The following is a 12,860-nucleotide window of genomic DNA, read 5'->3' on the forward strand; positions in this document are numbered from 1 at the left end:
TATTATTATACCCTGATGATGTTGCCCTTAAGAGTAGCACTTAATAGGGTGAACAGGGATAGCCTTCGTGGAGCGGGTGCGCCATTTGCATTTCAAGAGGGTGCCAACCTCCGCTGTTAGGCAGGGGGAAGAAAAGGGCCTTATAGGGGTAAATAGTCCTTGTGTGTGACTAGGGTCACAATTCGGATCAGCAAATAAGCTTGCGTGGTGTTCTTGTATGTCTATGGTTTTAATATATTTCAATAAAATATTTGTAATTTTAGAATTAGTTTTTGTTTAGGAGCTGGTTTATGACCAATTCACTTTTTGATTTAAGTTTTCTGTACACAGCAGAGTCTCAGTGTCTACTATGTGATATATACACAGTTCTGTGTATCCCATGTGCTGTATATACAGAAGAGTCTGTGTATTCTATGCAATATATAGCAGTCTGTGTGTATCCTATGCAATGTAGATACAGCTCAGTGTATCCTATGTGATGTTTATAGAGCAGTCTCAGTCTCCAATTTGACATATATACAGCACAGTCTTAATATATCACATGTGACGTACATCCCACATTCCAAATACATACTGATATGGAATTTATATTGTGAGCCCCATCGGGGACAGTGCCAATAATGTCTGTAAAGCGCTGGGGAATTAATGGCGCTATATAAATGAGTAAAATAAATAAATATAGCAGTCTCAGTGTAAACATTGGGATGTATATAAAGCAGTCTCCGTGTCTCCTATGTGATGTGTATACAGAAGTCTCAGTGTTTCCTATGTGATGTGTATACAGCAGTCTCAGTATATCCTATGTGATGTGTATACAGCAATTTCAGTGTATCTTAGGTTATGTACACAGAAGTCTCCCACTGCTTGAGTTGAACAAAAGTTACTTGACAGTGATGAATTTCAAACTGTGAGGAGACATGCAGTATAACATATATCTGTGTTACAAAGGTTTTACTGCAATGAGTTGTACTTTTCAAAACTTATTGCTAAGATACGACTGGCTGACGCAAACCTGAAAAGGCAATTGTGAGCAACAACATCATCAATTCCAGCCATCAAAATAGGGGAGAGTTAATTGTTTGACCAAATACAGCAAGCTCATTTTAAGTTGATATTTTTTAAGGGTTTTCCTTAAAAAAAAACTACTCATAACTACAATAAAAGTGATTCTACCTCACAAAGCAGAAGGTCCATGATGTGGAAGACCATGCAGAGGGGAAACTTGGCCGTGAACAAGCTCAAGAACCACTGGGAGGCGTACATGTGGGCTTCCAAATTCAGCAACATAAAGTGGGAGTAAAGGTCAGGCAGCAGGTCCTAGCAAATAGAGAGAAACAGAAAAAAAATATGTAATTGTGCACGAACCATTACGACCTGATCATCCACAGCCCCATTCTACTAATCAAGCAAGAAGAGTAGATGATTGCTGTATGACACCACATGAATGATAATAAGTATGGCTGCTATAAAACGTAGGAAGTCTTTGAACTGCCAAACTTGGTCTTACGAGCAGAAACATTTTATCGATATTTCAACTTTATTACGGTAAGTATTAAGACAAGACAGAAGTCACTACCATTAGATCATGGCAAAATCATCTGCAGTTTGCGTTCAGTTGCACAGCCACAAATGTGGATTTATGAATGAAAATATGGTGGCTGATCGCCAGTGGTTCAATACTGATGAATGGGTAAGTGTCTATATATATATATATATATATATATATATATATATATATATATATATATATATATATATATATATTTTAGTGTGTAAAAGTTTTAGGCAGGTCATGTATGGAAAAATTGCTAAAAGCAGAAATGTTTAAAAAAAAAAATACAGAAAATTGTTAATAGTTTATTTTATCAACTAACAAATTGCAAAGGGAATGGACAACATAAATTCTAAATCACATCAGCATTTGGTGTGACAATACTGTGTCTTTGAAACTGCACCATTTCTTCTACACAGTTTATGAAGGCCCTCAGCAGGGAGGTTGTTCCAAACATCTTGGAGAAGTAACCACAGATCTTCTGTGGATGTCACTTGTGAAGATCCATTTGTCTCTTGATGTAATCTCAGAGAGACTGGATGAGGTGAGATCAGGGCACTGTGGGGCCGTATCATCACTTACAGGACTCCATAGTCTTCTTTACCCTGAAAATAGTTATTAATGACATTGGCTGTATGTTTGGGGTCTTTGTCCGGCTGCAAAATATTTGGAGTCAATCAGACGCCTCCCTGATGACACTATATTATGGATATTCTGCAGCAGAACAACGACCCCAAACATACAGTCAATTCTATTAAAGAAGCATTCCTCCTCCTCCTATCAAAATTGTTATCCTCTTAATACAGTGGGTACAGAAAGTATTCAGACCCCTTTAAATTTTTCACTGTTTCATTGCAGCCATTTAGTAAATTCTAAAAAGTTCATTTTTTTTCGCATTAATGTACACTCTGCACCCCATCTTAACTGAAAAAAAAAACAAATGTAGGAAATTTTTGCAAATTTATTACAAAAGAAAATGAAATATCACACGGTCATAAATATTCAAACCCTTTGTTCAGACACTCACATTTAAGTCACAAACTGTCCATTTCCTTGTGATCCTCCTTGAGATGGTTCTACTCCTTCATTGGAGTCCAGCTGTGTTTAATTAAACTGATAGGACTTGATTTGGAAAGGTGCACACCTGTCTATATAAGACCTCACAGCTCACAGTGCATGTCAGACCAAATGAGAATCATGAGGTCAAAGGAACTGGCCAAGGAGCTCAGAGACAGAATTGTGGCAATGCACAGATCTGGCCAAGGTTACAAAATAATTTCTGCAGTACTCAAGTTTCCTAAGAGCACAGTGGCCTCCATAATCCTTATATGGAAGAAGTTTGGGACCACCAGAAGTCTTCCTACACCTTGCTGTCCAGCCAAACTGAGCAATCGTGGGAGAAGAGTCTTGGTGAGAGAGGTAAAGAAGAACCCCAAGATCACTGTGGCTGAGCTCCACAGATGCAGTAGGGAGATGGGAGAAAGTTCCACAAAGTCAACTATCACTGCAGCCATCCACCAGTCGGGCCTTTATGGCAGAGTGGCCTGACGGAAGCCTCTCCTCAGTGCCAGACATATGAAAGCCCGCATAGAGTTTGCTAAAAAACACATGAAGGACTCCCAGACTATGAGAAATAAGATTCTCTGGTCTGACAAGACAAACACAGAACTTTTTGGTGATAATTGTAAGCGGTATGTGTGGAGAAAACCAGGCACTGCTCATCACCTGCCCAATACAATACCAACAGTGAAACATGGTGGTGGTAGCATCATGCTATGGGGGTGTTTTTCAGCTGCAGGGACAGGACGACTGGTTGCAATTGAAGGAAACATGAATGTGGCCAAGTACAGAGATATCCTGGATGAAAACCTCTTCCAGAGTGCTCTGGACCTCAGACTAGGCCGAAGGTTCACCTTCCAACAAGACAATAACCCTAAGCACACAGCTAAAATAACAAAGGAGTAGCTTCAGAACAACTCTTGACTAGCCCAGCCACAGCTCTGACCTAAACCCAAATGTGCATCTCTGGAGAGACCTGAAAATGGCTGTCCACCAACGTTCACCATCCAACCTGACGGAACTGGAGAGGATCTGCAAGGAAGAATGGCAGAGGATCCCCAAATCCAGGTGTGAAAAACTTGTTGCATCATTCCCAAGAAGACTCATGTCTGTACTAGCTCAAAAGGAGCTTCTACTCAATACTGACCAAAGGGTCTGAATACTTATGACCATGTGATATTTCAGTTTTTCTTTTTTAATAAATTTGCAAAAATGTCTGTTTTTTTCAGTCAATATGGGGTGCAGAGTGTACACTAATGAGAAAAAAATGAACTTTTTTGAATTTACCAAATGGCTGCAATGAAACAAAGAGTAAAAAATGTAAAGGGGTTTGAATACTTTCCACCATACCCACTGTATACTGCAGTAATCATATGATATAGCACTGTGTACTTACAATTGCTCATTTTGCCTTTCTACCCAGTTAATTCTTTTTTTTCCTTTAGATCTCTGACATCCCATGATTAAAAACAGACTAGCTGAATCCTTCTAAGCGTATGTAGAAACGGTAAAGAAGAACAAGGAGTCCTGGAAGTGATGCTCCTGCCCCACAGAGCCCTGATCTCAACATCATCCAGTCTTTCTGGGATTACATAAAGAGACAGAAGTAAGGGTCCTGTTACACATAGCGACGCACCAGCGATCCCAACAACGATATGACCTAGTCAGGATCGCTGGTGTGTCGCTACATGATCGCTGGTGAGCTAGCAAACAGGCAGACTCACCAGAGATCAGGACCAGCGAGGACGCGGGTAACTAAGCGCGCGAGTCGCTTAGTTACCCGCTGTGTACCCTAGATACCAGCGTGCTCGCGCTGGGAGCTGGTATCCAAGGTAAACAGCGGGTAACTAAGCACGCGCGGCGCTTAGTTACCCGCTGTTTACCTTGGATACCAGCTACCAGCGCGAGCACGCTGGTATCCAGGGTACATAGCGGGTAACTAAGCGATGCGCGCGCTTAGTTACCCGCTGTTTACCTTGGATACCAGCTCCCAGCGTCTGCTTACAGCGCTGGGAGCTCGCTGATCGATGGTCTCCCGCTGCCACCCGCAGCAATGTGTGCTGGCCAGCGGGAGACCAACGATCCAAAAAATGTCCTGGACATTAGAGCACGATCAGCGATACCCGGCAGGGGGGGGCGGTCGCTTATAGGTGTCACACACAGCAAGATCGCTGCTGAAGTCGCTATTGCGTCACAAAACTTGTGACTCAGCAGCGATCTCGCTAGCGATCTCGCTTAGTGTGACGGGGGCTTAAAGAGCTGAGGATGATTCTCCAAGATGTTTGGCACAACCTCCTTGCTGAGCTTCCTCAAAAACTGTGTGACAAGTGCCTAGAAGAATTTTAGTTTCAATGTTGTTTTGAAGACAAAGATAAAAAAAAACTTATTTGATCTTCATTTCTCTTTTCTTTATTCACTTTGTATTTTGTTAATTGATACAAAACAGCTATTAACACTTCTATTTTTAAAACATTCTTACTTTGCGGCCTTTGTTCCACAACTGCCTAAAACTTTTGCACAGTTCTGCGAGTCAGATATTTTTACCCTGTTCTCATCCAGTCCACTTTCACTTGGTTCTACTCAAAGAGCGGACATCAGTAAGGAGGAAAGAAGATAATTACCTTACTTGACTGAGAATCACCTTCAAACAAACTACAGAACATGTCCACATGCACAAAGGTGTATTTCTTTCTACAGATTATTCTAATGCAGCAGATGATCTTTATCACTTAAATGGTTAATTGTTGTAAAAAAAACCTTCAGAGGCTATTTACACTTTTACACAGATTTTTGTTATCATCCGATTCCTAAATGCAAATGTAAGTAACTTCCTAAATAGTCTTTGTTAAAAATGTTCTGCTGTTTTGCTGCTGCAGAACATCTGTAAGACTTATCTAATGGAGTGCTTTTGCAGAACTAATGATGAGCTCCTGCTCAGTTCTGACAGCCCTCCCTGCTTTCCCCTTTTACTCTCAATGTTAGAGATAGCAGGAGGTTGTTGTACACAGGTCTCTAGTGGAGAGGGGAGAAAACATGTACAGTCTCAGGGAGGGCTATATAGGAGTAAAACATGTGGAGTGAAAATAGGTGCATGATAGAAGCTGTGCTGATATATGAGTGAAGATCACAACACCCTGGATACACACAACTGATATCCAGCCTACACTATATTACAAGGCGGGACAATCCCACAAGAGACATAACTTAAACTTAGATCAGACTTCAAACTGCAGATCAGGGAGTCTGAAAATCACTAAGGTTGGCAGACTGAAACGTAGCACAATGGCATTAAGGATAACCACTAACATATCCACGGAGCTACAGATGGGAATGGATAGATATTGCCAAAGTTCGTTTGAACTCTCTAGATCTTTATAAGTCCCAAAAGTTTAGACACCCCAGCCCCCCCACTGATAACCTAGTAAGATGAGAATAATCCTCTATCAGGTTTGTTTCGATTAGCTCTCTCCTGCCTCATTGGATCTTCTAGATGGAGCAACTTTTGCTGCGGCACACGCAGCCCTCGATGGGATTTTACGGCCAACGTTCAAGATCGCTAGCGTTTTAAGAAGAATGACAAATATTAGACAATAAGTTGATTTTTTTTTTGTTCCTTTCTGAAAAGACAATGCATATAATAAGAATAACAGAATTATGATGCTTTTTATTTGGCATGTGCAATATCAAAAAATCTGGGAGTTAAAAAAAAAAAAAAAAAAATCCACACTGGAAAATATCAACAGTGACATCCGGGCTGTTTGCTATGCAGAATGGGAGAATGAGGAGACAGATGGCCATTATTTTAAAGGCAAAGTTTCGAGTAATATTGACAGTAGCGTCACTTGGGCTGTGCGCCTGCATATGTATACACAAATATTTAATATACAAACACAGAGAGAGAGCAAACACTAGCCAAGGAGCCATAGTATCGACTCAACAGCCCCTGGAAAATCAGAGCGCCAGGGGTAAACAAATCATAATGGAAAGATACAATGTAACAGTGTGTTGCAAAAATAAACATCATTCAAGAGGTTACTGGGATTTAAAGGGAACCAGAACCTTTTACCCCACTAAACCACTACTACTCGTTTATACACTCACTGGCCACTTTATTAGGTACACCATGCTAGTAAGGGGTTGGACCCCCTTTTGCCTTCAGAACTGCCTCAATTCTTCGTGGCAGAGATTCAACAAGGTGCTGGAAGCATTCCTCAGAGATTTTGGACCATATTGACATGATGGCATCACACAGTTGGCGCAGATTTGTCGGCTGCACATCCCTGATGCGAATCTCCCGTTCCACCACATCCCAAAGATGCTCTATTGGATTGAGATCTGGTGACTGAGGAGGCCATTTGAGTACAGTAAACTCATTGTCATGTTCAAGAAACCAATCTGAGATGATTCGAGCTTTATGACATGGCGCATTATCCTGCTGAAAGTAGCCATCAGATGTTGGGTACATTGTGGTCATAAAGGGATGGACATGGTCAGCAACAATACTCAGGTAGGCTGTGGCGTTGCAACGATGCTCAATTGGTACCAAGGGGCCCAAAGAGTGCCCAGAAAAAATTCCCCACACCATGACACCACCACCACCAGCCTGAACCGTTGATACAAGGCAGGATGGATCCATGCTTTCATGTTGTTTACGCCAAATTCTGACCCTACCATCCGAATGTCGCAGCAGAAATCGAGACTCATCAGACCAGGCAACGTTTTTCCAATCTTCTACTGTCCAATTTCGATGAGCTTGTGCAAATTGTAGCCTCAGTTTCCTGTTCTTAGCTGAGAGGAGTGGTACCCAGTGTGGTCTTCTGCTGCTGTAGCCCATCTGCCTCAAAGTTCGACGCACTGTGAGTTCAGAGATGCTCTTCTGCCTACCTTGGTTGTAACGGGTGGCAATTTGAGTCACTGTTACCTTTCTATCAGCTCGAACCAGTCTGCCCATTCTCCTCTGACCTCTGGCATCAACATGGCATTTCTGGCCACAGAACTGCCGCTCACTGGATTTTTTTTCTTTTTCGGACCATTCTCTGTAAACCCTAGAGATGGTTGTGTGTGAAAATCCCAGTAGATCAGCAGTTTCTGAAATTCTCAGACCAGCCCTTCTGGCACCAACAATCATGCCACGTTCAAAGGCACTCAAATCACCTTTCTTCCCCATACTGATGCTCGGTTTGAACTGCAGGAGATTGTCTTGACCATGTCTACATGCCTAAATGCACTGAGTTGCCGCCATGTGATTGGCTGATTAGAAATTAAGTCTTAACACACAGTTGGACAGGTGTACCTAATAAAGTGGCCAGTGAGTGTAGTTCATGGTGCAGTTGAGCTAAAAGATTAGTGTTGCCAGGTGAACCGTCCTCAGCTTCATCTGCGCACAACAGCCAGCTTGTGATGACTTATCCTGGACAAAGGGGCATGCTGAATGGTAAATTACTGGTAAGAGTCAAGGGGGCGGTCCCTCTCTTTAGATCGGTCTTGCTGGTCGGCCCTTTCCTGTATGATTGACATTCCTTCTGGCTGGTCCATCAGTGTTTGGCGCATAGTACAGAAACGTGTGCTGTCCTCGGCTTCACCTGGGAGAAGTAGCTGGTGATGACTTATCCTGGAATAACTATTATTTAAGTCAAAAGGTTCCTGCAGCAAGAGACTAAGAGAATATATTTATGGGCATGGTAATTCAGGGTTTATTTGTGACAGGGAGCTGATTATTTCATACTTCCGTTTCACAGTACAGAATTGAGATGTCAGTATAAAGCCCCATCCTGGAGAAAAAAAACAGCATGTCAATTAACAGGCTTCCGGCACTGGCATCATACCATTAGCCCAATAATTTACCGTATGCGGTGTATGCGAGATGGGGTTAAAGAAATGGTGAGGTTATTTAGAAAGACTAATTTTTCCCAAGTGGCTGCAATAAAGTCCAAAAATTCCATTTCATAAATGACCTAGAAGTCTGTACTTCATATCTGCATGTTCAGAGCGCGAAAATGCCCCCATACACATTAGAAAGTGTCGGGTGAGCGATCATTCAGCCAACAGCTATCTCAACTGACTCCCCCATACACAGGTACACTCAGCTCTGCGAGAGCTACTGGATTCACTGAGAGAGCACTGCTCCCAGACAACTCAGTCCGCCTCCTCCTTCAGGCTCCTTGGTCCGCTTCCTCCTTCAGGATCCTCGGTCTGCCGCCTCCTCCAAGTTCCTTAGTCCACCTCCCCTCCAGATTCCTCGATCCGTCTCCTCCAGATACCTTGATTTGCCTCCGCACTCCTGGACCCACCTCTTCCTCCAGACTCCTCGATCCACCTCCTCCTCACTACTTGATCTGCCTCCTCAAGCCGCCTCGTACTCCTCACTACTTGATCCGCCTCCTCTAGACTCCTTGATCCACATCGTACACCTCTAGACTCGTCAATCCGCCTTCTCTTCCTCACTCCTTGATTCGCCTCCTCTTCCTCACTTTTCGATCGGCCTCCTCTTCCTCACTCCTCCTCCAGACTCTCTTGACAGATGCTCATCTCACAGAGAAATAGAGGATCGTCCATTGAAATTCAACAGGCCTGTTCTTTCTCTTGGCAGACATTATCTTTCTAGGAACCTTCAGAAGATTCCAATTCACATCAGACTGCTGGCCGACCCTGCCGATATCAGCGGTTTTGTACCAAGTTTAGTCTAATGTGTTTTGGGGCCTTTGATTACTATGAGAACTCCAGGGTTATGTATCCCATTCGCCACTATTGAAGTCAGAATACCCGCTGATCTGTTTGAAAATAGAAGAAGATACTCATCGCTGTTTACAAGGCAAGAAAAAATTAATTTCTAGGATTAGACAGATTTTTTTTTAAATGTTGTGGATGTATACATCAATATAAAATGTTAGCCACTGTACTGTGGTACAAGCTGCCCAAAGTGACCGCAACAGCTTGTCACTCTAGACAGGTTCCTAGTACTGAAGTTATTACGAAGGATACCACTCTGCTAAAAAAAAAAACCTTGTATAAATAGAGAAACAAAAGGTAACAATGAAATAAAATGAGGAGGACTTGTCCGTAGAGCTTACAGTTCAGTACTTATCCACTTATAGGGGTTGATAAATCTTGCAATATTTTTAACATTAAAAGAGTAAGAAGTTCAAATCACATATTTTTAGATCACATTTTAAGTTATTTTTTTATGAGCAGAAAATGTGCGTATTGTGTTGCGTCCTCCCTGCTTGACAGGGGCAACGGAAAACACTGCAAGCTGAATGCAGATTCCAGCCAAGTCTCATTTTCTTCATGCCCGCTCTGGGGTGCTGCCTCTGCTAGTTAAATAAACAGCAGCCCCAGAGCAAACATAATGTAAATGAACGGCGATGTCGCTGGTTTTTGTTTTGCTGATTTGTATTGCCTTTTGTCGAGCAGCGGAAGGAAAGAATCTTAAGACTCTATGGAGCTTGCTTGGGTGGTATTTAAAAAAATAAAAAATAAAGCCTGCTGACCTAAATATTTAAAGGGAACCAGTCGGTACATTTTTAAATATGGAAATAGTGGTATGCCTGAAGAGGTGCTTATCTCTGAATAAAAAAATTATACCTATTTTCTAAAGATTTGATATGCCAGTCAAGAGAGATCTATAGCAAAAAACAAATGCAAATTAGGTTGGAAGTGCACTGGGGGGGTGTTAATGCACTTGTAAAAAAAACTATCCGCATGCCACGCCTCTAGTGCACTTTTAAAAATCTGTACACTGGATTTCTCATGGCCGACACATCAGATCATTACATAGCAGGTCCCTTCCTATTATACATGCTACATATAAGGCTGTGCATCCTGGATGCTGTTGTCTTTACTGGCTCAGGCGTTCATATATCAACAGAACTTCATTTCAGTACTGATTTTACTTTGTATATATTTTAACAGCAGATTTCTACTCCATCGTTTTAATAGACACTTAGATAGATATTTAGGAGTCTAATTCCCCTTTTACCTCCTTACAGAGTCTGCCTTGGGTCCTCTCCCTGTATACTAGTACACAACCTCTGTGATTTTAACCCCTTTCCCCGATGTTCTGTTTGCCTTCTCCCCTATGTAAAGCTTGTGTAAGCTGCCCTCCCTCCCTCCTTGAATGCTTTCCCTCCTCTCCACACTCGGACCTGCTTTTTATCTTCCTCTGATCTTTAATGCTTAGAGAAGGAAGTGATGGAGTGTAGTTCTATGTCAGAGGCAGCAGGACAACCAGCTATGTGAAGTAGTTACACAGACTATACAGCAGCAAAATGAAAGGACATTTTTTAATTACCTAATACTATTTAGGTAGTTTATCACTAGGAGCTTGAGATGTAAGACACTTTACATAAACTCACCTGCAGCAAGCGCTCAAGTTGGAAAAACTTGCAATGCAGATCTTCAAAGTTATTCTTGTACAGGTTTCTAAACTGATAATCATACATGATTCTGACCAGTACACAAAATGCCTGCTCTTCTGGCATCTGCAAAAAAAAAAAAAATAGTATCACTGAGCTTAGGTATTATAAGGCTCATGATCTTCTACAGCTCCCAACATCTTAGGCAGCAACTAAGCCCGATACCATTTTGTTCTCGACACTCAGATTAGCTAGTTAATCCTTTTCCTAGAACTTGTGATTTTTCACATATCTTCATTTTATTTATGCAAAGATGATCATTTCCTTAAATAGCGGCTAAGACCAGCATTCAGCGAAATGATAATAAAAGAAAATAAGACAGGGCAGCGCTGCCAGCTTTGTGTCTCTCGCCTGTATATCCTGCGCTGCAGAGCGGATTGTGTTCTGTATAAACTCGCTGCATCTATAAAGAACCTGAATACAAATAAAGGAACATTCAGGATGTGCCAAACGCAAGGGCAAACGCTCACATACGGCTCCTTTTCTCTCTGTCAGCAGTCCTAGCAGCATCTCGCTTCATAGTCCAATTAAAAAAAACACACACAAAGAAGTAAGCGTGCTGTCTATACAGGGAACAGGCAAATCTGCTGGGGGGGAGAAAAAGGACACTTGCACCTAAACTGGAGGTAAAACAACAAGTAGTGGCTATATATAGGAAATTATCCAACCATCCAACTGCACTGAAATAGGGACATTTAAAGTGATTTATCCAGTTTTTCATGAATAGCTTGTTTCTAAAGGATATGGACACAATCACAGGCATCTTTCATAAATAAATGCATGTACTTTGAGCCAAAAAATAAAACATTTTTGCACTTGGGTTTCATTTAAAAAAAAAAAAAAAAAAAATTGCACCATTTGTCTTCTATACCCTGGGGGTTGCACTGCCTATTGCTATCTATAGAATGAGTTAAAGGAGTATTCCCATCTTCAAGATCCTATGCCAATATATAGTAGGTGTAATAATTCTAGCAAAAGCCTTCAATTAGAAATGTAGTATAGTTCTTCTGATAAGCTATGTCATTTACCCCATTTGGAGGCATTTCAGTAGTTTAGGTATCTATGGTTACAACCACTGCCAACTGTCACTATATGAGTGGTTGTAATCATGGATAACAAAGCTACTGCAATGCCCTGCACATGGGGTAAGCGACATAGGTTATCAGGAGAACTATACATTTCTAATTAGAGGTATTTGCTAATATTATTATTACACCTACTACATATTAAGACAGGATCTTTGAGATGGGAGTACTCCTGTAAATGAGGATCCATGAGTATGCTTTTGATGATACGCTTGTAACTCTTCTTTTTCTCTACTCCTCTTAACTTATTTATGGCCAGGGACCACATCTAAGTGGAATGGACCACATCTAAGGGGAATGGACCACATCTAAGGGGAACGGACCACATCAAAGGGGAACGGACCACATCAAAGGGGAACGGACCACATCAAAGGGGAACGGACCACATCAAAGGGGAACGGACCACATCAAAGGGGAACGGACCACATCAAAGGGGAACGGACCACATCAAAGGGGAACGGACCACATCAAAGGGGAACGGACCACATCAAAGGGGAACGGACCACATCAAAGGGGAACGGACCACATCAAAGGGGAACGGACCACATCAAAGGGGAACGGACCACATCAAAGGGGAACGGACCACATCAAAGGGGAACGGACCACATCAAAGGGGAACGGACCACATCAAAGGGGAACGGACCACATCAAAGGGGAACGGACCACATCAAAGGGGAACGGACCACATCAAAGGGGAACGGACCACATCAAAGGGGAACGGACCACATCAAAGGGGAACGGACCACATCA

General features: G+C 42.1%; 1 protein-coding gene across 5 annotated transcripts in view; it reads right to left on the reverse strand.

The window, feature by feature from the left end:
* RABGAP1L (RAB GTPase activating protein 1 like) overlaps positions 1–12,860 on the reverse strand; it is a 336,048-nt gene that overhangs the window by 130,176 nt on the left and 193,012 nt on the right. For all 5 annotated transcript variants that reach the window (XM_073563613.1, XM_073563612.1, XM_073563615.1 and 2 more), the window contains 2 exons: positions 10,966–11,091; positions 1,174–1,317 (listed from right to left, as the gene is read on the reverse strand). In XM_073563613.1, coding sequence (XP_073419714.1) covers positions 1,174–1,317; positions 10,966–11,091 — 270 coding nt within the window. The remainder of the gene's footprint in view (positions 1–1,173; positions 1,318–10,965; positions 11,092–12,860) is intronic.

Source organism: Dendrobates tinctorius, unplaced genomic scaffold (assembly GCF_039654945.1).
Source record: "Dendrobates tinctorius isolate UK_male_01 unplaced genomic scaffold, ASM3965494v1 ptg000396l, whole genome shotgun sequence".
Taxonomy (NCBI): domain Eukaryota; kingdom Metazoa; phylum Chordata; class Amphibia; order Anura; family Dendrobatidae; genus Dendrobates; species Dendrobates tinctorius.